The 26707-nt window shown below is 37.6% G+C and overlaps 1 protein-coding gene across 2 annotated transcripts in view; it reads right to left on the bottom strand.

The window, feature by feature from the left end:
- AKAP6 (A-kinase anchoring protein 6) overlaps nt 1–26707 on the bottom strand; it is a 287788-nt gene that overhangs the window by 2202 nt on the left and 258879 nt on the right. For both annotated transcript variants that reach the window (XM_040602103.1, XM_040602104.1), the window contains exon 13: nt 3862–7319. In XM_040602103.1, the coding sequence (XP_040458037.1) occupies nt 3903–7319 (3417 nt within the window). In that variant the 3' untranslated portion in view covers nt 3862–3902. The remainder of the gene's footprint in view (nt 1–3861; nt 7320–26707) is intronic.

The following is a 26707-nucleotide window of genomic DNA, read 5'->3' as shown; positions in this document are numbered from 1 at the left end:
GTAATGAATAATTAACTAACAGTCTTTTGCATTTATGTATCGTCTTTTATCTGTGGATCTCAAAACACTTTTCAGTAAATAAATCATGATTCACAGGTCCCATTGATCATTATTCTCATTATTTTGTTGCTAAGGAAGCTGAGGCAAGGAAGGAATAAGTCATACCAAAAAAATCTGTTGCTTAGCAGGAAATAACAGTCAAGTCTTCTGAGTACCAGTCTGGGGTTTCTCTCCTGGCTATGGCAAGTGGCAGGATATTCTGGCTAACGTTGCAGCACTGTCATATAAAGCCAATTTAGCTTTCTTAAGCCCAAGTAAAATATCTTTTCCCCTAAATGAAGTTAAAACTTAAGTTTAAATTACAAATTCTGCACAAAAGGAAGGAAATAGCTTTTGGATTTACTTGTAAGAACTAACAGATTACACACAGAATTCTAACCATGTTCTCTAGAAAAGACTTGGACACACCACATAAACCGGCTTAATGTACTGATCTCTACAAATATTGAATATGTGACTAAAATTCCCATCCCATTGGTGAGTCATGGGTCACAGTGACAGCAGAAGATCTCATGATCTCATGTACAGAAGGACACTTCCTTCAAGCCGTCCCCTACTTGAGAAATACAATCAGCATAGCTTTATGAGCACCTCTGCTGCAGAACTCTGTCTTGGCTCGTACAAGGCAGTGCTCACAGAGATATTTTTAAGCCTGCTTACAGAATTGTTATTATTTTCTCATAATGGTCACTTTTTGTAGCACACTGCTAAATAACAGGATTGCATCATGTGGCAAAAATATTTTCTTCACTATTACTTTCATTCTGCTTTACAACCAAGGTAAACAGTAAAACTAATAAAATCAAACTACATTTGAAACTATGCCTTTTTCAGCTTTGAATTCTCACTATGCTTTTAAGGTACACATATACTATAGATTATTTTTCTCTAAGTATTGCAGCTACACATGGAATTACACATTTAAATGAGCTTACAGCACAGGTGCTACAGGAAAAATAATGGTGTTTGCCATTTATCTTTCAAATTAAATAATGTGTTTTTAAATAGTAACTTTTTTCATAATACACTTATGGGAACAACATTTATCTGTCACATTTTAAAAGATGTATTAGTAATAAATGTAAATTACCTTTGGAAAATCAGTAATTAGCCTCATCAAAAAATAAACAATCTGCCACCAAAAAGATAATCTTTAGCATAGTTAAGTATAATAACTGTTATTTGAATAAGTTAACAAATTAGGATAGATTGCTTCTGTAATTCATTCCCCATAGCATGAGAGATGAAGTTAAAGCACCAGGCTTGTGAGTGGGGGAAGGGAGCTCAGACTTTAATGAAACTAAATCTAGCAGCTCATATTTTCATTTTTTGGTGTGCCAGAGACAAACTATAACTATCGTAGGGCTTTACTACTGGGAATAATACAGAATTTCATGGAAGCAATGCTGTATGTATCAGATAAGAACCAGCATATTTACCTAAATGTAAAAAGTGGGAAGCGGTGAAGGGCTTTGTTACCTTAAAAATATTTGTCAACCCCTGGGCAAAAATTAAAACTATAATGGAACCCTATGAACTTGTTGCATACAGACATAGCATTACATTTTATTGCATTGTGGAGCGTTTATTAATTATCTCCATCCTCTATGTCCAACCTTAGACCTTATGGCAGCTGCATGTTGTCATATTCCTGTCATGAAAATCACAGCCATCTACCCTGTACATAACTACAAAGTTCTGAAGAGTGAGGGAAAGTTTACAGAGTATTTTGAGATCCTCAGAGGAAAAGTACTAATGAAGTGAAAAGACGTGTTATTATCTTCATCAGTGGAAGAATGAGATGAAGAATAAAATCACACTATAGTAAGTATTCTTTCTCAAACTGATATTATAGGAATGAATGGGGGAAAAAAAGAAAACTAATAAAATAGTAATCTAGGAAGAGCGTATGTTTACATAATTATCCCTTATCAATCTCAGACTTTTGTCATCGTCTCCATTTCCAAATAGAGGTTTCCATATACACATAATCCTTTTAATGTAATTCTAGAATACATAGTATCATCTGTGAGTTTTGTAAATCCCATTTGATTTCCATCGCTTCTCCAGTTGTTTGGGTGTGTCCAAGTGTTAACTTAATTGGCAATAAACAAGTCATGACAGCCTATTTCAAAGCCATTCAAGAAATATCCTCTTTGCTACAATGTTTCCAAGATAATGCGTTATTCAAATAGATAGGTGTTGAAAGAGACAGTGGTAAGCAGTAGACACATTTTTACATATGTAAATGTGTGAACACTGGGTAAACCACTAATATGTGCAAAAGAAAAGCCCAAAGCACAGTAATATAATACAGCAAAATCAGGAAGTGCAGAAATTAGATATCTAATAGCAGCAAAGCAATCTATTTTGTATAAATAGGCCCAGATCCTCTGCTACAACTACACGGTTTGCAATAGGAGAGTAGTAATGGTTTTCATGGGAAGTGATGAATAACAGCCTTTTCTCCTAGCAACATCATGGAATCCTAGCATAACATAGGTTGGAAGGAAACTTGAATGTCATCTGGTCCAACCTCCTGCTCAAAGGAAGGCTATTTTCAAAGGTAGATCAGATTATTCAGGGCCACGTCCACCTGAATTTTGAAAATCTCCAGGGATGGAGATTCCAAAGCTTCCTGGGGAAATTGGTTCCCATGCTTAGCCTCATGTTTTATTGGAAATTCCCTTGCTATAGCTTCTGGCAAGCAGTGCAATTTGGAATTGGAGTGGTATTTGGAGCTGTCATGCTGGCTCTGGTCTACTGGAGGAGTGTTTCCAAAGGCTAATGGCATTCTATACAGCTGTGCTGGCTTTTGGGTAGTAAGCAACTAGTCCAACTCAAAGCAGCAGTGCTACACGCTAGGATCTGATCCAGAAGTTGCTTTGTAAATCTTCTTTTGTTGTTAAATATGCAGTTATCTTTAGATGTTTACGTGAGGTCAGAAATTCCATATCTGAACCACTTTCAAACTTTGGATGAGATCAGAGCCACTTTTTCATCTTAGGTTCCACCATCTTACTTAAGTTTCAAAATCCTTACCACAAAAGAGAACCAAAGGTTCCATTACTGCTGTGTGGCTATCAGTTTCCATCTGCTTTGGTATTCAGGTCCTTATTCTACATTACCCTCACATTACACTCTTTAATGATGTTGCAAAGATTTCTTATTTTGGTAACCTCAGCTTCTGGCCTAACACTGCGTTGTAATAATTGTGTTCTTAATAATGGCTTACTGAACTTAAATCATGGTAAACTGACATCAAGAGATGAATTTTTATCTCTCTCCAGTCTGCTTAGCCATTCTTCATGGCTTGTATGGAAGTATGGTAGAACTCCAACTCACTAGTCTTTCAATATTCTGGTAAAACTGGAAGTTCTGCCTCATGGAGTGATTTTGAACACCTCACAAGGCCAGCTGACTGTAGACAAGGGAATCAATAAGTAGAGCTGGTTTCTGGTTCCACAGCTCAGTTGAGGAGGGAAGAGAAGGCTGATATGGAATTACTTTTGAAGAATTCCCAAGTTCTGCAAGAAAGCAGATTTTTTTCCAGGAAGGAGCAGTTCCAGTCAGTGCAAAGTCAAAGGGCAAGAAGCAGTTAGTATTCACTGCAGTTCTTGACCAGTGGCATGTAAATTTGGATTATAGTGTAATCAAGACAAATGATATAGCACTATCATGAAACAGAAGCCCTGGATGGTGATTCATCTCCTTTCATTGTAAAAAATGTAAAAAAAAAAAAAAAAAAAAAAGGCCAAAAAAATTTAAAAAAAATGAATGTGCAACTTGTAGAGTACATACCTGGTTTTAGGATAATGTACGTGCCTGGAGAGAGTTACATTCTATCTGTGCATATTTATATGTCTTTCCTTATGAAGATTCAGGAGATTTTCTTCACAAGTAAGAGTTTTACTGTTCTGATGCAAAACATCCTTTTCCTGTGAATGGCCAGGCTTTACCTGAAACTCCATAGCTGAAGCCTCCTCAGAAGCAGCAACACATCCTTTGGGCTCTTCAGCTCCAGGTGATTTTCCTTTACTACTATTGTTAGTGCTAAGCTCTGGAGAATTCTTTTCCAAATATTCAGTTTGCCTGTCTGAAATCAGCAAATCACCATCTTTCAAATTGTTTGATACACTTTGTTTGTTAGGATTGGGGGTGTTTATATCATTGGCATCATCACATAAGAATGATAAATCCCTACTTTCAGATGAAGTTTTAACTTCTAATGACTCTCGAGTCACTTTGTTTAGTGACTCTGGAGGTGTTTCAGAAACAGCATTAGAAAGAGGTTGCTGCTGCTCAGCTCGTGCTTCAGGAGTACCATTAGAAATGGATTGCTGCTGCTCAACTCGTTCTTCTTCAGGACAGGCTTCAAAAAAGCATTCGATATTTTCTCTCTCATCTGTGAAGTCCAGTGGCACAGGAGTGCTGCTCTTTTCCTCTATGTACTTGATTACTTCTCCACAGTCACTATCATGAGAAGAAAGTGAAAGATAAGAATAGAAGTCCCCTTTTCTTAGCTGAATGGGTCTGTGAGAGTGTTCTAACACTTTTTCCTTGATCTGTGCTAACGAAGCTGGAGTTGATGACTCACATTCAGGTTGTGACTTACTTTTCAAAGCTGTTGATGCCATGTCTATTATCTCTCTCACAAAATTGTGTACTGAGCCATCTTCCATGTTTCTTTTATCAAAGGCAGCAGAGTCACAGTTACAGCACGAATCAAGACCATTGTCTGAGGAGTCGCATTCTGCTTCATTGGATTTCAAGGCTGTACAGCGATCAGTAGATTTTTCAGTAATGCTGTGTTGTTGACCATTAGGTAAGGATGTTTGTAAAGCTGTTTCTTGTATGTCTACACAATTCATTTCTGAGCAAGAGTCAAGACAAGGCTTTTTAGCAGGAGAGTAAGCAACAGAGTGACAATCAGGCTGAAGACTTTGACATTCTTTTGGAATGTTTCTGGATCCATCTGATGACAGAACAGTTTCCTTGCCATCCATATGTGAATCATCTGAACTGTCTGTAAATGCTTCACAGACACAACATTCATTTTCAGCTTCTCTGACATCAGGTGATGCATGAGTTTTGGGAGCTGCTGACGTTCTAACAAGACCTTCCTTTTGACTCTCAAGAGTATTTTCAACATTGCCATTCTCCATATCATCCACAAGCTGATCCTTGGCAGCCTGGGAGATACCTTTCATCAGGTGACTCTTTGTCCCCTTTTCACAATCACGTGGTACATTCTTACTATTCCCATTATTTTCTGGTATTTTCTGTACTGAACCATTCAATAGTGTTTCAATGCTTAATGTATCTGTGGCTTTTGATGTCTCATTACTAACTTCTTTACTCCGCTGAATTTCATCACTGAGGTTACTTTTTCTCTTCTCCCTTGTCAAAGAAAATTTTGGTCTAATCCAAGTTTGGAGTTCATTTTTTATATAATCAAGTCCTGAAATTAAATTGCATTCTTCATAAATATCCTCATCAGTTGCTATACTGGAGTCATCATCTTCATCTTTGATACCTAGCTCTTCCTCAGTTAAGGTAAGGGTGGAACTTGAGAGCAAATCACTGTCATCTTCATCATCAGTACAAGCAGAAGTGCAAGAGACATTAACAATCATGCTGACATTGACATCACTCTCATCAGCTACAGACCTATTAAGACGTTTTCTAAATGATGCATTTGAATCTGGTATTTTATTTCTGTGCAGTACAATGTCTTCAGAGCAGAGAGAAAGATCCTCACTGCTGCTGAGTTCAGTGAGAGAAGCTGCTGAGTCTTCATTTATTGAGGATGCAATATCTAGAGACATCTGTCCAGTAAAAGACATTTTCTGAGAGCTACTTTGGAGTGTTATATCAGAGATGCTGCGCTTTATCTTTTGATCTAAAGGACTCTGGATATTCTCTAAGCGATTCAAAAGATCTAATGTCCTTTTGCTGAGCTCTCCAACAGAATCACTGCTTGCACTTATGTCTCCTGAGCCGTGATGACTAAAAAGATCTTCGTTGCTTTTGTAGGAAGTCAGCCAGCTCTCCAAAGAGGTGCTTCGCTGAAGACCGTCCCCACTTTTAAAAATACCTGAGCTGAACAGATCACCTACTACAGACAGAGATTCTAATGAAGAACTACGAGATAAAGTTGAAATCTGTCCTGTATTCTCTGTAACAGTTAATTTTCTTACAGCTTCTGCAGACTTACAGGAACTGGGATCTGATTCTCCAGTGATACTTGCCAGAGTATGGTCATGAATAAACCCATCTGGTTGTGACTCTCCAGGCTTATGTTCAGATTTACCAGGTATTTTATCAAAACAAAAGCTATGAAACAAATTGCCCTCTGTATGTGGTTTTTCAATTTGTGATTGTTTCATGATCAGTGGTAATTTGAATTTGGAGCCTTGAAGATAAGAGTAATCATAAAATGTAAACACGTCATGTTTTCCTTGCAATTCTTCTAGACAAACAGGGTTACACGTGGTAATACTGCCCAAATCCTCACCATTTTCACTTCCACAACATGCAGAAGGTGCCAACTGGAAACCATCTGAGAGACTAGCACGGTCATCTTCATCTTGCTTTATTTTTTGTTTTATTACATCAACTACATCATCCACTTGAGTTTCTGCATGCCCAATTTCAGGATTACTTTGAGTGCTTTCAATATCATTTAGCAAAAAAATTTCGGAATTATTTGTAGTTTCTGTATCGCATTCACTCACTATTCCACTCTCACTCTCAGAATGCCTGCTTATGTTTCCACTCTGATACATATAGTTATATGGTTTTGCCAGTGTGTTTCCCCCTATTAGGTCTGGCAGAGATTTGGTAGATGAAAATGACGAGTCTTTACTAAGACTTTTGTTTAACATGTTAGACTGCGTTACATTGGAGAGTTTGGATGTTTTTTTCAAAAAAGGCATGTGTTTTTTTTCTGATAATTCAATATTATGAAGACTATAGACCTGATAGATGTGAGGATTTGGAGGGGAAGAAATGCTGGGACAATAAAGAGGACTTCCATGATCACTGATACTTTCGTCTTCATTCACATCGTTATCGCCACATTCTCCTGAAGCAGGTTTCTGACTTAGATCATCTTTCTTGAGTTCCTGATCAGGATCAATTAAGTCTTCATGAATACTGATCAGCTTATTACTTATATCAGTTTCATCCCATTCCAGTGCATCTTCACTTGGACCATTTAGATCCATCAAACTGGGTTCGATAACATTCAGAGGCTCCTGTAAAAGAAAAGTCAAAGATTACAAATATTTACAGCTGCACTTTAAATGTGCTTCCACTGAAAACATAAAAGTAAATTAATTGGAGTAAAGTGTGGGTTTGGGACCATGATCACTAGTAGGTTTTTAGTTTTGTTATGTTTTTTGTACCATTAAAATGACCAATGAAAATAAAATCTATTAAATTTTGCATGATTTCTTAGTCTTCTTAGGGTGTTTGGTTTTGTTGGTTGTTTTTTTTTTTATTTGCTGTCAAAATATGATACAGAAATTTGACTTTTCTTTAATAGAGATTAATTGTGCTTAGCCACTTTATATGTAACAAGTTTTAACCATTCTGCAGAATCACATAGGGCTAGTTAGTGTGTTAGTAGAAAACATGAGATTAGCATGTTAGATATATGAGAACCTCACTTAGCCTGCTTAAGTTTAAAAAAGTTAAGATATAAAGGGTTTATTAAAGGATTTTTGAGATGTTTATAACAAACCTTTATGTCGTCAGCCTTAAAACAGCAGCTCTAATGCACTGGAAATCACATAACTCAATGAATTTTATCAGAATTTCTATTTATTCTTTGCTTCATAATAAATGCAGTACTAATGACCAGTAAGTAAGACTAATTAATGTTAATATCTTCAGCTGTAAGAACAATCAATCAGTCTAATCAAATACTGCATGAATTTCAAATATTGTCTGTGCTGACACCTTTCTTTAGGAAAGGGCTGATAAATAATTGAGCTAAACTGAGTTTGCTTTTTCTAAGACTTTTGTAACTTTCACGTAGTATTTGCTATTATGACTCAGAACATCAAGAATTGTTCCTTCCAGAAACACGTGTGGGAGAGGGACAACACCTTGGCAACTCCTCTCACTGAAATGTGATGTGTCAAGTAGCAAACAGTACCGACTCACCTTAAACACCTTAAAATAAGACAGAAGTGGTCCCTGATTTTGGGGCTGGTTCTCTGAGCACAAATTAATTAATTATTGACAGGCCTCCATTTTAGGGAAGTCTTTTCTTACACAATAAGTCTTGTAATGGAACTGTTAACTAATGTAGAATTGTTTAGTTTAAATCATCCTAACAGCTGAACAACGATCACTGTATCCAGAAAAACAAGCACTTTTTACAAAAAAAGCCCCTTTCAACTATGATTTCTCACTCTCTCGAGCTTTCTTGGAGCAAGTTTTGTTTTTCAAATACAGCACTGATCGCATGCCAAATAGCAATCTAAATCACAACAAACTTACAAAGTTAATGAAATACAGGCAGGTAAATGGAGGCTGTAGCCCAATGAAGTGCAGTTGTATACAGCTTAGTTACTGACTCAGATTCATCAAGACTCAGCCAAGGTTAATTGTGCAGGGGACGGCATGTATCTCTGGCTTTGATTCTCAGCTGGGAACTCTCTCCTTAAAGTAGGAACTAAAGCGGCTCAGCCCTTTTGTGAGAAATCATGGGATGTTCTCCAACAGCTTAATGGGGCACTGATTTTAGGCATGGGACACTGTCAGACTGGGCACAAGAGACATGAACCAGGTTCTCATTCTCTCAGGAGAAGCCCTACCTACATGCTGTTCTGAAAAGAAGCCTGCTTCTCTTGTTTCATTTTGCATAAAAGAGTTAAATATTAATTGGGTCGTAGATAGACGTGGAGAATTTTATCCTGCAGCACAGTGTTCAGCACACTTGGCTAGCAAGAGGCACAGACAGGTCCAAATCCCTGCTCCAGTGACTCTTTAATTCCTGTTGTAGGTGGCACTGTTTCTGTGCAAGGCACAAGGCTATCCCATCCCACGGTGGGTGGCCAAAACACTCAACTGACGTAAGGAAGAATTATTTTCAACAAATTGGGCAGCGTAGCTATCCGCCATTCAGCAGGGTGGTTGACAAAGCAAGACATTCTCCATGTAAGATAAATCTGTGTCCTCGTGCTTCCTTGGGCTTAGTTGTAAGGCAGGCCCCCGAGTTCTGCAGCTGTGGTAAGATGTTGCACATAATCATGGGCAGAAATAAGGGTGCCAAAGATTTTTTTCCTCCTTGGCAGGTTAGGAGGCTTTTGGAATTTTGAGAATGTGTCATGCCTAATGTTGAAGGCTGGAGTCTCTTTGTGGATCAACCTACTCCAAAGCTTTTTTACAGTAAATTTGTTAGAGTCTTTCACCGCCCCACCCCCCACCACCACCCCACCACCCAACCCCCATGACACATTGGCTAGTGATAGCTTAAATGTTAAATTCCCATGAAAACATCCATTTTCTAGACCACCACAGCTGTCAGAACAGTTCTGTACACTGTGGACTTTAGAAATCCATATTTGGATTTGCCAGAGTGCCTTGTTTTTATAATGGCTTGTGGCTAGTACTTAGCTGGACCCATTTTCCCACCTGTAGCTGACCCTTAGCCATCCTGCAAGTTAAATACAAGAAAATGACAATAATTAAATTGTTGGTTTGAAAACCTGTTAGGTTAAACAAGAAATGAGCTACAATTACTCATTTTCTCTCTGGCATGTTTTACGACTCTGTTGTACTTAGCATTAGGAAGACATTGCTGTGAAAAGCTTCCTAAACTGCACAATTTTACTGGTTTAAGCTTCTGCCAGCTGCAAAAAGAAATTCCTGAAGGCAGGAAATCAGCAGCAGGTTCCAAGGATTTTATGTTCCATAGAATCTGATTTTGTTTCTCAAAAACAAAACATTTGGTCCTTATTGGTCAGGAAGATAACCTTCCCCCTGTAAATCAGCACTTGGCTGCCTTGTTTGTTCTGGAAGTCAGATGGACTAAAACAATAAAACATGTAGAGTTGTGACCTCAGCCCATTCATCTTCACTGAGTGCTCCTTGCTTCAAAGCCTATTTTTTATTCTTCAAATGCACATGCTTTTCTGAGGCCTGGTGTTTACTCAGAAGGTTTGCAGGCATAGCTATGATGGTGAAGGATTCGATATTTATTTTTTTTCCTTCTGATTGTTACAGGTATTCTTGCAAAGGCTTTTATGTAGATATGCTTATTTTTCTAGCATAGCTTTCTCTGTCCAAGGAACTGACTGAATTGATATTAGTGAATTACTGCTCTTCTTATAAGCATCACCTCCCTTGAAGTACAGCTCCAGTGGTTATCAGCTACATTCGCAGCCCTTCCCAAGCACAGACCAAGTTTTAACTTTGAAACGAACCACTCAGCTTTAGCATTTTCAGTAGAGGTATATATTTTCCCTGTCTTTTTTACAAAATTTAGCAAGCTGCTCAAACAAGAAAGAGCCTTTAGACATTGAGGTAGTTGTTGGAGAGAGCAGCACCATACAGACCCTTGAATAAATCTCTGGAACGAAGAAAGGAAGGCAGTGTTACTGCAGCCTATCTTTGCACTGACCTCTGCAGCAGGTAAACCCCAAGAATCTCTAAGGATTCTTTTTATCATGTCAGATGTCACCTTATCAGGCTGCTCGGTGCTTACGTAGGGTTCTGGAGGACTGGAGTTATCATGCTAGTAATAGATTATTAGGTCTTGCCAACAGAACATTTAAAATTCCCCAAATTGATCGTTGGTGTTATACAGAGGATGGCAGGTACAACGCCTTAAGTGTTAGTTGGTGTCAGAGCTAAATTCTGATTGCTCACTTCACTGGGAAAAAAATGCTGTTGTTTCTTCCCCTGTCTTGTTTTTCATTACAAAGTACTGTATAGTATTGCACAATACATCTTTTACACAAAGCAGACAAATCTATTGCCATTTCCAACTGGGAAAAATGTACTTGTGTGAGAGCTGCACCAAGTTTTTTAATCCCATTTCAGTTAATGATGAATGTGGCTTTTCTAGTGTAAGTTTTCACTTACACGCTCCAAAGGATGTTCTACCTAGTATGGTTCAAGGTATCACTCCTGGAACCTCAAATGCCCAACAAGAAAGGGGTCTGTGACAGATAGACATGCTGATCTCCACGTGTAAGACAGACCATAATTAAAGAGAAGCTTTGAGTGTGCTGCAAAGATTCAGATTTCAATGGGGTCTGCCCTGTACGCTCACTCTTAATCCTGGCCTCACTGAAGTTGGTGACAGAACATGCTGCATAGGCACCATTCTGTCTGGCAAAAAATTCTTTGGACACCAGCTGGTGTAACTGATTGCACTAAATTTCCCAGAATTTAGAAACTTGTTTTTTATATATGCAAGAGTGTGTATGTGTCTGTATAAGCCATCTTTCTAAAAAAGGGCATTTTTAAAGTAGGTCAAAGTGACTTTATCATTGTAAAGTCACTAAATACAACTGCATGTAGAGTAGATCTTGATGATCACATGGTTCACAGTAAAAGAAGGTAAATAGTTTTGACCAAGCAAGTAAAAAATAACAATGCAATAAGAATAAAAAGATCCACCATGTTATGCGTATTCCTGTTTTTAAAATAATACCACTAGATAAACAACACTTGGAAGCATTTACTGTTGCATTAAAAGTTTCATATATAATTAAGCCAAGATCAATTAAATCACAGTCTCAGAAGAGTGAAAGGTTGAATTACTTCTAATGTATTTGAAAGTGCTGCTTTAAGGAGCTTGGCTATTCCCAATTTCAACCCTGAACTATTTGCACAAGACAGTACTCCCATTTCAGTGGGATAACTTCTGTGACCAAAGTTAGGTGTGCACTTAAATGTTTGTAGGGTTGGAGTTTAATGGTTAAATAGTTAATCTGCTGAAAATGTTAATGGGAAGAAATAAGATTATTAAACTGAATAAAGACATTTCCTCAATCCCAGTGCTCTTTAAGGAAAAGTCTCAAAAATGCATTTTTTCATTTGTTTCCTTTACTAAAACACAGATAGTTTTGCTTTTTCTGCAGCAAATTATATTAAACAAAGATTCTCTGTTTCAGCTTCATTTGCATGTGCTACTCCAGTACAGATACTTTGTGTTGGTGAAACAGGCCTGTAATGTAACCCCTACGTACCATTATATTTTTTTAAAGGAATTAACATGAAAAAAAGAGCTTTTACAATAATAAATACAAATTCTGTTCCTCCCTCCCCTGCAACATATCCTTCAGTTGCCGTGGACAAATTAACCAAACTCAACTGCACTTAGGGGCCAGGGGAAAAAGAAAAAGAAAGAAAGAAAACCATCCCCCATCTCCAGGAATGTGTGCACATTCAAGGAAGACAAACATGATTTTGTCTTTTGAAAAATGCAAGTATGCCAAGTACTTCTGCTGAGGGAAATAGTTATGTGTACAGTACCTCTTCACCTCAGCTTCACTTAAGTTCATTTTCTAAATGGAGCTCCCTATACCATAGCCAACAAGAAAACACTCCCCATTTCCCAACACCAACGTTTTAATATGCATAAGCATACGCATAAAATTCCATGTGCATAATATTGAAGTGACCTGCACATTACAATACAGTCTCAAAATATATGGAAGCAGTATGCTTTATCACAGATCACCAGAGAAACTGATCATGAACATATATATTTGATATAATTGCAGTCAAAAGAAGAAGGCATCTGTTTATTTCCCAAGAAAATAAGATCCAAAACTGTGGTTCATACTTTCTTTTGCTTCATTTTACAATTATTTTTGCCTCCCTCGATGAAGTAATATGCTCAATCCTGCACAGGCAGAACTTGTGCTTTTCTCTTAGGCGTTATGGATGCTTACAGGTATTGCTGGGGTCCTAAATGCGTGGTTGTATGTACAGATTCCTGTACCACGGGAAGAACACTGACTTCACCTCTGCTCTCTGCGGTCAGAGGTGTCACCTGCAAGGGTCTCAGTGCAGGCTGGGTCTTATGGGAACAACTGAGGTTCCACCATTGCTCAGGTACTTTATGACAATGTTTGAAGTTCTCTGATAATGCTCAGCAGTGAAAGTCTTGAGGATAGGACTGTCATATCAAAGTTTTAAAACTGATAATTTTCTTAATCATGATAGCAGCTTTGTGGGAACATCTTCTAAGCAACAGATGAAATAACTGCAGTGACATTTTAAGAAGATGCCCAGCTGAAATTTATTAGTCCCTACTAGTAGCAAAAATATTTTTAAAAGTCAGAGAAATTGGCCATTTTCTGACCATTCTTCTTCTCTGAATGCCATGTGATGATGCTAGGTAACTCTTTGGGGTCAGTTGTGCCTGCATGTGGGTCCTCTGAGCCTCCTCTAACTCCCTTGGTAAGCTGTCTGCAGATGGTGCAGACAAACCAGGCTGGAACAGAAGGTGACCTGCGTCAGCAGAAGGTGTGTAGGAACTAACTTCTATCACAGATCAAGGCTATCACAGATCAAGGCAAAAGCAAGGACTCAACATGTTTAGTCCCTGCGCTCTGCCCAGAGTATCACTGCTGACACACTACCCGTTATCCAGCCTCTGGGGAAGCAGTGGCCTCGGTTTTTTTGCCACCATATCCTCACAGGCCTTTCTAGCATCTCTGGTTCTCATTTGCTGAAGAAGCCCTTTAAATGTTACTAGAGAGCAGAAGAACATCTATAACATTTTTTTATCAAATCATATTGTCATCCAAATAGGTTTACAATCCCAGACCTATATTCCAAGTTGTGTATTTGGGCACTTTTTTTTGGTGTTGGTTTTTTTTTTTTTTTGGGGGGGGGGGGGGCGGGGGCAGGAGTTTTTTTTTGTGATGAGAAAACCTGGCTACATGGCATATTTTACTGACTGTTGTTTTTGCTGCTTTGTAGTTTTCTTTTCATCTGTCAAGAGGTTACATGACAGGATTTTTCGCCCTTGAATGTCATTTTGGTCTCACCTTTACTTCAGAGGAATATATGATTTTCTTTGTGGAAGAATCTGACACAAGCCCTTTATGAAACTCTTTAGAAAAACATTCCTAGCTTTACCCAAACCTAAAATGTTGCCATGCACACCTAGTTCAGAAAAGAACAAATCCTGGCAATCTACCTCAGATACATACCCATGCAAGCTGGTGGGAGTTCATTCATGCCCAATCACAGAATTCGACCCAATCAAAGATCAGTCTTTATGGTTAAACCAAAAAAATCCACCACAACCAGGAAATCTGTGGAACTGACCATGCTTAAACAGGTTTAACTATTGCTCTATTGCTTTTCTACACTGCAGAACTTCAGCACAATGTTTCACTGGTACACCCATATTGATGGCAAATCAGTTACATTCTGCATTCAGGTGCTCGTGAACAAAGTTGTACTAGTAAAGCTACAGTGGCATAATAAAATCATGGTCGTTTTGTCTTTGTACTAGTTAAGAAATCTGCATACTGGTTAAGAATACTTTCAATTTAGCATCACTTACGTTGGAACTGGTACTCCTTTAATGATGTACTCTCAGTTAAACCAGAACAAATCAGTGGACACTATGAACACACTCATGGCCACAATGGTCATCTCCAACCTACAACAGGCACAGCACCACACCTGGAATCACAGAGTTTTTAAGAGCTTTGTTTCAGCAGAAGTGAGTGTCTGCAAGAAAACCTAGAGTGAGGATCACTATAGAAACAGATAAGGTACAAAAGAATAGGACATAAGCCCTTCGGAGCTTGACCTTAGAAGAAACCTAGGAAGAAAGTTTTCTCACCGAGAGCTGGAGGACAGAGGCTTGAATTTCTAAATAAATTTTTTTCCAGTATACTGGGAAGGTAGACTTTATTATTTATGAATGACAGGACTGCATGAAAAATATGTGGCTCTATCATCACTTTCACCTCCTCATGAAGCAGTTGAGAGACTACCAGATTTAGCCTAATTTACATAATCAAAGAGAATGTTCTCTTCCCCCCACGCCTCACCCCACCCCCCTTTAAATTTTCAACACAATTTCTTTGTCATCTTAGTTCAGGCACTTCCTGAAGTCATTGATTTGCCATCTGTAAATTTGGGATATTGACTAGAGGGGAGTCAATAAGCAAGTATTGTGAAGTCAAAGGCTAGAAGAATGCTGCCTATTATAAATACTTTCACAGTCTGCCTACCTATGGATTCCCGAGTGTTAAGTTAAACACCTCAGTTGTCAATGAGTGGCAGAGAGTTCTGGTGATGAATCAAAATCACAATGGCAAGCACCTTAAGGCTACAAGAATACAACTGCTCCTTGCCATTACACAGCCTATATCTAAGAAGAGCTGCCTTTCAAACATTGCAAAATAGAAACACTGGCCTTATTTCCAAGTATAAGAGATCCCTAGGCAGAGCTCTTTCACTAAGATCATCTCATCCTTGAACTTCCAGGGTTTTTTTCTTGTCTCCATCACTGGTAAGTGATGATGTTTATAGTTTTCTCTGCACATAACAGATGCCGACGTAGCCCTGGAGATGGCTGAGAAATAAGGACTGGAATTTGCAGCCTAATCTGGTATATCACATAGATCCTGTCCATTGTCTTAAGTATCAGTGTTATATGCACATTTTGGTTCAGTCATTTAAGAAATTACTTAATATAAGCATACCCTGTAGAAATTCACTTAGAAGAAGACAAAGTAATGGATAACTATATCTTACTACGGTGAGAAGTTTATATTTGGCTGCTTTAGTTTGGCTGAGTACAAAATTACAATGGAGAGTATCTCATTATTACAAAACCACTATTGCTATTGTTCAACTTTCTTCTATTACAGGAGAGTTTATTTTAAATGTTACACAGTTTAAACTTGAGCTCAAATTGGAACATAAACTGAAGATTTAAGTCTGTCTACAATTGCTATTTTCAGTGCTGGTGAGGCACAAAAAGTCCAATGAGTACTAAGAGTTTACAAAGTGGTGTAACAACTGAGGGTCACAGGGCTACTAGTATTAACATTATTAATATAAGTGTTGTTAATATAGAACTTTAAAGTATAGAGTGCAAAGCCTTTCACACAGCAGCTCAGGTTTGTACTGAAACTGATCATTTGACACTCACCTTTTGTGTAACGCTTAGAAATTTTGGAAGAGTTTGTGGTATTTGGTTTCATAGTGAAGCAATATCCCCCCCCCCCCCCCCCCCCCTTTTAAAAATAAAAAGAGATTTTTAAAATAAAGCATCTTTCCACATTGTTCAGTAAACCTGCTGGATGAACTGTGAATCCATAAAGTTTAGGAACTCATTTATTATGTTGGTAGATCAGACACTGCATTTATTCACACAGTGCATCTTTAAAACCTAGCTTTCATTAGAGCTGTGGGGAGGCCCAGCCTTTCTCCCTTCACTCGAGAAGGTGAAGCTCAAGAAGATAATTAACCATGAAACAATAAGGAGGCTTGCTGGGTAAGCACTACTGTGAAAACAGTTACTCCTCACAAAAGAGGGGAAATTAGCTGGCTGGATAAAAAAGGAAGTGTCAGACTGGAAGACTGAAAGGACTGCAAGCACAAGTAGATAGCTCTATGCATCATTAATGCAATTTTTTTAACACTTAAACTTCACTGCTTTCTAAATTTAAATGCATTTTAATGCTATGTTTTAGGGGAGATTAATATGCCATTTTGAAATAAGTTCTCTTAAACATTCCATTTTCACATTTCACCAGTTTTAGTCACCCTTTCCACATATAACCAAATCACTGCCTCTTAGTATTGTATTCTTGTTTACAAAGCCAATGTAAACAGAGCATTCTAAAAAGATTCAGTTCTCTCATTGTATTTTACAAGCCCATTATTTTACATTAATACAGATATTATGATGAACAGAAAGTTTGCTTTGATTTTACTGTTTCGGAGAGTAAAGACTTATGATGTGCGTTTCCTTTCAAAACTTCCTTCTACTTGAACAGTGTTCCCTGAAGCAGCCACATTTTTGGCAGAAATTCAGTTATATGCTATGCCAAAAGAAATAGAATAAACAAACACTGCTTAATGCAGTTGGCTAGGTAATTTACATATTACTGCACACCAAACATGAAGACCTGAATATGGATTAGAGCTACAATGATGACACAAATGTCTTATATGTAAGGAGAAATGGAATTCAGATCATCATTGCTAATGATTTACATTTTATTATTTAATGTATATTATAGTACCTTTGACGTAAATGTATGTACATATTTAAATATAAAGTAGATGTATGTATTATATTTTCTATATATTTTACAGAAAAATATGCTAGAAATGTCTTGAAAATCTGTTAAGCGGGTACATTTTGCAATAATTTTTCCATTTTTTTTCTGGTGAAAGCAGACTACCTAAATGGCCACATCCCAGTCTTTGGAAATAGCAAAAATAAAACCAGAAACCGCTCAATACAATGAAAACCCTCTAGGAATTCCTTAAAAGTTTTTTGCTTTACATAAAAATATAGTACAGGTAGGCCTCCAAATCTGCAAGTTCATGTGTTTTTAAAAAACATCTGTTATTTTGGGTGAGATGGACAGTCTGTTCAGCTGAGTTCACCTCCTGCAGCTGCCAGAATGTTTATGGGAAAGTTAAAACCACATAGGATGGCATGAAAGCTGCCATCCCAAATTTAAGAAGACAGCCTGTGGGGACTTTCAGAAATGGAATTCAATAAGTATTAATTGATGTCTTTTCCCTTAATTTCTCTAATTACTTACTGAATTAATTTGTATTTTTGCTAGCCCCAACATCCTGTAGGAACCAGCTTAATTTTTATTATGCACTGCATGAAAATAGTATTTCCTTTTGATTCTTTTAGATCTCCTGCTTCATAATTTCATTGAGTACCTTTTACTTTGTGTGTTAAGTTAATTAATTGTACCTTTTTTTCGTGTATTTTTAAAATAGTTTTTTATTGTATTCCTGTCTGCTTACAGCTGATGCAGCTCCTGGAACGTCCTATAATATTGAACAATGAACCACTGATTATGCATATGTTTACTGAAAATCCTGCAAATATATTTCCATAATGGCTGGAGGACTGGGTCCATATTATCCAATAAGGAAGACCCTTGTAAGATGGAAATAAGTGCTGTACAACCTGTCAGAACATAAGGTTTCTTACTCTTTCTAAAAGCTATTTTGTTTGATAAGTCTTGAAACAAAATAAGAGAAAATTAGCTTCAATTACACTCATGTACCATTCCTTGCAGAACTGGGGCCATTAGAGATGCAGTGCAACAAGTCGATCAATTAATTTAAAAAATCACAAGTTTGTGACTTTTGTGTTTCCGTTAACTCTAATTTTTTAAACAATGCTGGCGTGAGTCATGATCTCTGATTAGTGTATATTAGGCATCTAAATGAAACACTGACTTCATCCTGTAACCTGAACACAATGTACTGCAATGAGAGTTGCTATCTGCTGAGCATTTTTAAATGTCTGGCCCTATACTGAAGTGCCTAAAGAGGAAGTGAAATCTTTTGAAATAAGACCTCTGTCCTTGAAAACAAAAGCCTACCCATTTTTTCTCTTTTTTTTTTAATGAGTTACTTTTGCCATTTAAATGGTGTTTGACAGTTCTTTCAGCATCTGCACGCACTGGAAACATCAGACTTCCAATTTCTGATTACATCTTTTCCTACTAAAACTGATTATTCCTGAGAATTCACTTGAAGATTTTACGCATCTTACAGTTTTAATGAACAGTTCAGGAGCAGAGAATGTCTCTTTATCAAAGCTGTGGAAAGTGTTTTACCCACACTGTTTCGACCATTATTCAATTTGTCGCATGGAAAAAGAGGTGAATAGATTGGCGGATGGCTGGTAGAACAGAGGCCACCATGCTATAAAGACCTAAACCTTCTACTGTGATGTTGACTTTCCCCATCCCAAAGTTACAAATATCACATTTCCAGATTTTATAGGATTGGATTCTGCTGTCTCAAAACTTGAATTTTTCTGAATACTCGTGGAATATTTATTTTAAAAAATTGTGGCAAGCCGATTTACTAATATTGTAGTTATCTATAAATGCAAAGCAATTAAGAATGCTAGATACACCACCAAGGGGGGTCAAATGCTGTTGCCTATGAGATATGACAGTGTTTTCATCATCATATATTCAATCACAGGGCCGTGTGATAAAATGGCACTTTTGAAGGCCTCAATGGCATTCTAAATCTCTTGAGGGTTTGTAAACACCAACCATTTAAAAACCATCAGATCCTCAGAGAAGCAATATCAACTTTCTACCAGCTATAAAATTCCCTCACCCAACTCTGGAACAGCACCAGTCTGAAACACAGAGTTACCAGTAGATAGCTGAGGAACAGAAATGTCTTCTGGCTGCATGGATGAACACGGAAGCTTTGTATATGCCCAAAAGAAAAGATGTCCCGCTTCTCACTGGGTAACACAGCACCGCTGACCAGCCTTGAATGTTCCTGAGCTATAATGAAGTGATTCAGCAAACTTCAAACTATGTCAGATTTCCCTCTCTCTGAATTTATACAATTGAACAGATTAAACCTGAATTAACCAGAAAAGGAATACAGAAGAAATCCAAAGAAGTAATCATTTTAAGATATGACTATATGTGTATATTTGTAGGTGTACATCCAAAACTTTATGGCACTGAGCCAGCAAATTTATGTAATTCTTCCCCTAACATAATGGAACATAATAGAGAAAAAAAAAATGAAAGTATCTGTGACTTTCAGACTTGTCAGCCACCGAAACAGACTGCTCACAGGATACTACTACAAAACCATTAGTGCAGATGCAGTATTTTATACCCGATTCGCACACTATGCTTTGAGTTAATTATAACACCAGGAGCTGAGTCCTGTAACACTATGATTATGGCATTTTCTGCCTTGAATACCTTAAGTCAGTATGAGCTATGGACAGTAGTTATACATGATCATGCAACCATGTTTGGTTTGAAAATAATATTGGGAAACATACGCTTTATTTATTTTGCTTTTACAGCCTTTTTGTTTAAAAACATGATCAGCCATTATGAAGCATTCCCAGTCTCATAAAGAAACCTTTCTTCTAAAAAAGCAAGTAAATTTCAAATACTGCACAGAGATGTTGTGTGCTTCATCAAGAAAAAAAAATATCAAAGGGGGCTTGGAGTAACTAAAGTATCACAGCAATTGATTTTCTCATTAAAATAACTCTTTACTTTTCATGTAATTTCATTTATCTTCCTACGCTCACACCAACAACAAAAAAGTAACTTTCACCTCTCGTGTCACAAAGTTTGCTGGGTACCCTGGAGAGGGCAAAAAGCCTAAATGAGTCTGCAGAATTAGCAAGGAGCCACAGAAGAGAAATACACACCTCAAAGAAGTATACTGAGTCCAGCTGAGGTGGATGGTGATTGAAATTTGCCAATGTAGGATTGTGGTTGAACAAACTACAAGAAATGTTCTTGTAGGTATCATTGTAATGTAAACTAAAAATTAATATGTATTCAACGCTATCAATATTAGCAGGAAATGTTTTAGGTCTGGAAATTTCAGTGCAGAGAAAATGATTGAAAGAGCAAGAATGCTGAGCTACTTTTTCTGCTCTAGGTGGTTCACCTTATGGAGCAAAGATAAACTGCGCTGTAAGAGGCTCCACAGGAATGCCTCTTCCTAACATTGTCCACACTGAAACTGTGCTACACGCGAAGATTTTCTGTTCCATGCTCCCTTCTCATTAATGGAAAACAGCAAAGGTCAGACAAGCAAAACAGTAGAACTGGTGAGTACATTTGCTCTCAACTGTAACAACTCAGTGTAATCCCAAATCATCTTCTGGGACTCTAGAGAAAGTTAGGAGCATGTACCTTTACTTTTCATCCTCTCCAGGGGGAGAGCTGAGACTTACTATGGTTTAACAGAGATTGTGAAATAGTAAAATAGGGTTGCCTTAGTCTCTCGAGTCTGCATTAACCATTAGCCTCTTCTTGCCCAATACAATCAACAACTAGAGTTCATAACATAATTAAAATTAGAGCAACAACTAGAAGTCTAAGTTGGTGGTAGTGAGCTCAGATGACCCCCTCTGAAGGTTTGCTCTCTTAGAGGACTGGAATTTGTTCTGGTTTGGCTGGGGTTATGAGTTTGAACACACATCTCAGGCTTCCTATCATTTTACGAAGCCATGGCAAAACATAATGATATCTGCCAGAGCGAGGGAAACAGTTGAATAATTTAGCAGATTGGTAACATTGCATGGAGTATTTCACCTGTGGATTGTTACCCTGTGCTGTTAGCTGTGACAGAAAGTTATGCAGCCTCTGAGGATGGAGAAGAGTCTTCTGCAGAAGACTTAAATGTATTCTTTTTTCTTTCTATTCACTCTAAAAACCTATCACTGTAGGTGACCACTCAGGAGATTTTATCAAGAATATAACAAGCATTTTTCTGAATTTTTATTTAACTTTGCTGGGTCTGCAATTTTTTTACCAAGATCTGCTCAACAAGAAGGACTTTACCAGCTTCAGTTTTTCCAGATCATCCAGACTCTACATACTGCTGTTATGGCTGCCCTCATAATTATGTCTGGACCTCAAAAAAATTATGAGAAATATAGAATTTCTTGCAAGAACGTGGGGCCTATCAACTATCTCCAATTAAAGTCCAAGAAAAATCTAGACCTATGTTCACCATTTAAGTAATTTCATTTTAGATCCTACAGACAATTATTCCATGTCACAAATCGGGAATACAATGCAACCCAGAAGCTCAAAAATGTAAGGACCTCAAGTATGAGGATAGTGTATCACATCAAAGACTCTACAATGAAATGCCCATTCACTTAAAAAATATATATATTAAGGAAGCACTCAAGTGAGCAGTGTTCAGTGTTGAAATATGAGTAAAACAAGATGACTGACAAAACAAATACAAGCAATCAAGGTTTTACAGTCATACACTATATGAAGAGGTCAAATATATAAAAAAAAACCCTACTTGTGATAATGAAGAAAACAATGTGTAAAGGTTCAAACATCAGTCATTAAATAATTACTTTTGGGGGGCTAGATCGTATAAGAGGTGTTCAACACTTTAAAACATGTAGTGTGCCCTGCTCAGCCAATTAAGTTAATCATCACTCAGTACTTTGCTGTGTTAGGCATTTCTGATGAACTTCTAAATTTTATGCAAGATTTTTAGCTAGATCTCACCTTACAAAATAATGGCTTGTGATAAAATAATGATCTTTTAGGAAACAAGGTTTTGTCTATTGGAGCTATCTAACAAATAACTGAACAATGACAAACTCATTTTTTACCTCTGAAGGAAGTTTTTTTGTGCTTCTTTCTTTTAAGCTTAGAACAAGTGTCATTCCATGGCTTGAAAAAATACTGCACCAGTGACTTAAATACAGAGAAGTGAAGGGAAGACACCATGCCTAGTATTATTAGAGACTGTATTCTTTTCCAGAAAGCATCATGGAAACAGATATATTGAGAAAAGGATAAAGATACCAGATCACAAGCGATATAGCATTTTTAAACAGTTTGTTTTTCAAAGTGCATTATAAAGAATGAAACTAAGAGGATGTTGGAAAAAATCCTAAACAGGCTCTTTACCTCATCAGAAACAAGCTTGTGGAAAAGAAGGAGGTTCCTTTTTTTTTTTTTTTTTTTTTTTTTTATCCATGTGCACCATTGCAAATTTTCCCAAGTCCTTACAACTCTAATTAAAATGTGGTAATTGGTTATGTTACCTCAATTACCATGATGCATGGACATTGATGCAAAGCGACACCAATTGAATCCCTTGGGTGTTATACCCCAAGGCCATCCCATTTATTGTGGCCTTATTATTTTCAATTATGTGGCGGGATGTACAGCATACTTTCTAGCCAACAGAGGTGGGGGTTTTGCTGGACATACAGTACAGTGTACACATGGGATGACTCAGGAGAACAAGAGAAATTAATTTATTTTTTTTTTCGTGAAGCGTAGTAGTGAACTTAGTGATCAGACAAATGAATATTTCAGACATTTTCAGCATAATGTGAGAATTACAGCACCTTAACCCAAATCGCCTTAGCTCAAAATCTCCATTTTAAAAGCATGATTAATACTGTCCCTTCAATAATTAGCTCTCTCTGTTGAATAAGAAAAGAGATTGTCTGCTCTGTAAAACAGATATGTTTCTCATTCAATGAATGAGCAGTCTGGAGACAAAGCAGCTTCTCCAGTCACCAAAAAGGCAGGAATATTGAATTGCAACTTAGGAAGTAAAATCCATTAGAAACCACAGTTCTGTCTTTCTCCCAGCAGCGGCAGTACAACAGTTCTATATATTCCAATATTGGTAAAACAGTCCCAGAAAAGTGAATTTCCACATCACCTCGTTGTAGCTTTCTATACAGACCCATATCTGACCTGGACAGGACACCCCCAAACTGTGAACACCTATAGCAGCTGGAACAACCGACTGAAATGAAAATAACTTACATTGGGTATACTACTGGCTAAGCAGAAGATTAAAAAAAATGAAAAATTACATAAAAAACCCAACGTATTCCCACTTTGATTTAACTGTTGTAAACTTGTGGACATGGCCATGACTGAGTCTGTCCCAAATGCTTTTTTTAACTGTTCAGTCTTTCAGGTAGACAAGAACCTTTAAAGGAAAGTGCATAGTGTGTTAAAGCTTCTCCTGCTGTTAAGCAGAAATTTTAGATGGCAATTTTGGGTTTAGTTGACTAAAGATTGTTGCTATTGCTGTTGCCATTGCCAGACAGTCTCCTTTTTCTTTTAAGATGATTGCTAGCAGGGTCTTGTTAGGCAAACTATAAGGTATCTGTTTAATTCTGAAGCAAAAATTTAGGTGACGTATAATATTATATCAGCAAACTATGGAATGATAAATCTGGGGGGAAAGAATGTACCACAAAAACAAACAAATAAACAAACACCAAAAAAACCCAAACAGGTGTAGGAAATAAAAACCTCTTTTGCTCAAACAGTTCAGGACTGCTTCCACTAACAGACAAGTGTCCTGCTGTTTTAAAAAAGTAATCTTTGTTTTTTTCATTGTACGAATACTTTATAGCTAGATTAGCCTACTGAATCTAACCACATTTCATCCTTCTGCAGTGATTCTTACTGATAATTTCACATTTTAGACATAACTTTTCATGTATGAGGACATCTTTTACCAGAATTTATGTGCTTGTAGTACATGTTAATATCTTCTTATTTGTAAACTTATGGTGCTCACTATTGCAAAATTTGAGCAAAATTAAACATTGCTAAAAACCATCAATGTAGACAAACAATTCAAAAGAAACAGAAAAGCCTTTTGTGGTTAATTCCAGCATACCTTTGTAATGCTCTGAGTGGCCTAGATGAGTGACTGAATGTAAAAAGGGGCAGAAACAGGACAAAGGAAGATCCAAGACACAAATTAAGACAACAGTAAAGATGCAAGTGACTCTTGTACTTATATGAGGCAATATAATCATTTGGGCTATATTATTTACTGTCAGCAAGTCAAATGCCATGAATGAGTCAGATGCCATCAGGGTATAAAACCATCTCATTTGTTTTCATAAATTACAGTATTTTGTGGGCAACCACAAATAAAGACTTGTTACCAAGGGATACTGTTTGTGTGCCAAGACTGGCACTCCATCAAATACAGAGAGATAGGGAAGCAGAAGAAACAGTTCTGGTACCTACCCAAGAAATGACTACACAGGAACTGAATGAAAAGGAAGGCTAGAACATGCCAACTCAGGCCAGGGAAGACAAAGAAACCTGAATTCTGCAGTGACTGGGGCATCTTTAAATGTTGAGAATACAGATGTATCAACATGAGAAACTTGTAGATACTGACATACTTCAAAGAATCATATTATTATAAACAGCCCACATTGAAAATTAGGTGAGCATCATGATAGCTCTAAAGGCTGTCATTTCTCAGCAGAAAGAACGATACACCCCCTGCCTCGAGAAAGTCGACTTAGCCCAGCAAATAACTCCAGACTACTTCAGGCAAAGTGGGAACAAAGCAGCACGCACCTTGTGAGGTTCCTAGAGTCCATATATCAAGCAAGGTGCTGTACTCATAGACCCACCATGCCTCAACTCCCGGTCAGTGGCAATCCCAAACAGAAACGTGAGACTTCCTTCGCTCCTGCTGCAAGAGCAGCGCCAAGCTCTAATTAGCTCATAACAGTTTATTTAGAGTAACTGGAGGTATAAACAGCAAACTGCTTCCGCACAGCAGCTGCCCACACGCAAAAGGAGAGTATATGCTATCACCACAGTAACCTGGACCTCCCTTCAGCACTCTCTAAGTTAGCTCACAAATGCAACTTGTTTCTGTTCCAAGTTCGATAAAAGATACATATTACTAAAACAAAATGATACATTTTGCAGATGAAAAAGGCAAGTCATCATCTTTGTGGTACTTCACCTTTTAGAGAAACACAGCAGAAACTGAGTCCCGTCTCTCTTGGGCAGTTACACACCCAGCAGGTATCAGCCTCTAGCAACTAACATTCAGGATTCCAAGAAAGATTTTCTTTGTTTGGTTGCCTAATACTGCACACATTTAGTTTTGAAGCTTCAAAATTCAGCTGTTTTTTTCTGCTGCCAGACAACTCATCAAACATTTCATGTAGCACTAACCAACAGTTTACTAGAACTACTGATGTAATATATTAGTAATATGACTAAAAATATTCTGAAGATGGAACTATCGCAAAAATACAACCAGCAATTCGCAAAAGAATTAAAAAGCTTTACTATTGCATTTTTTCTTTATTAATCTTATCTATACCTCAGTCTCGTATTTGTCTTCTAACCCATTCACTTGACCAGCCTATTTCGCTGCTGACTTCTCTTACTTCTGTTCTCATTTCCCGCTCTCCCAGATTCATTACCATCAGAACTCAAGAATGTTGTCTCTCTGACACTGTTGAGAGGCACTTATCTTCTGTTATATCTTTTTCTATTTCTTGCCTTCCCTCTCATTTCAATGTGAATGTATTGTTCAAAAGTCCTATCTCCATTTTCTATCCAGCTTCATTCTAGATTCTCACTAATTCTGTTTCTTCCTTTAATTTCCCTTACATTTCTCTCACATTTTCTCATGATCCTTATTCTACCAGCTTCTGTTTTACTTTTCACTCCACTTGATCAGATTGTCAACAAACTTCTGCCCGGAATTTTTCCGCTCTCTAGATTGTTTTTATACCTCCTCTGTGTTTTCATAGAATCACAGAATGGTTGGTGTTGGATGGGAGCTTAAAGATCATCTAGTTCCAACCCCCCTGCCATGGGCAGGGACACCTTCCACTAGACCAGGTTGCTCCCAGCCCCATCCAGCCTGGCCTTGGACTCTGCCAGGGTTGGGGCACCCACAGCTTCTCTGGGCAACCTGTGCCAGTGTCTCACCACCCTCACAGTAAAGAATTGCTTCCTAATATCTAGTCTAAATCTACCCTCTTTCAGTTTAAAACCATTACCCCTTGTCCTACACTACAGGTCCTACTAAAAAGTCTGTCCCTATCTTTCTCATAAGCCCCTTTTAGGTACCAGAAGGTGGCTGTAAG

This window comes from Falco naumanni, chromosome 7 (genome assembly GCF_017639655.2).
Source record: "Falco naumanni isolate bFalNau1 chromosome 7, bFalNau1.pat, whole genome shotgun sequence".
NCBI lineage: Eukaryota > Metazoa > Chordata > Aves > Falconiformes > Falconidae > Falco > Falco naumanni.
Note: the sequence above shows the minus strand (reverse complement) of the source record. Positions and strands in the feature narration are given on the sequence as shown.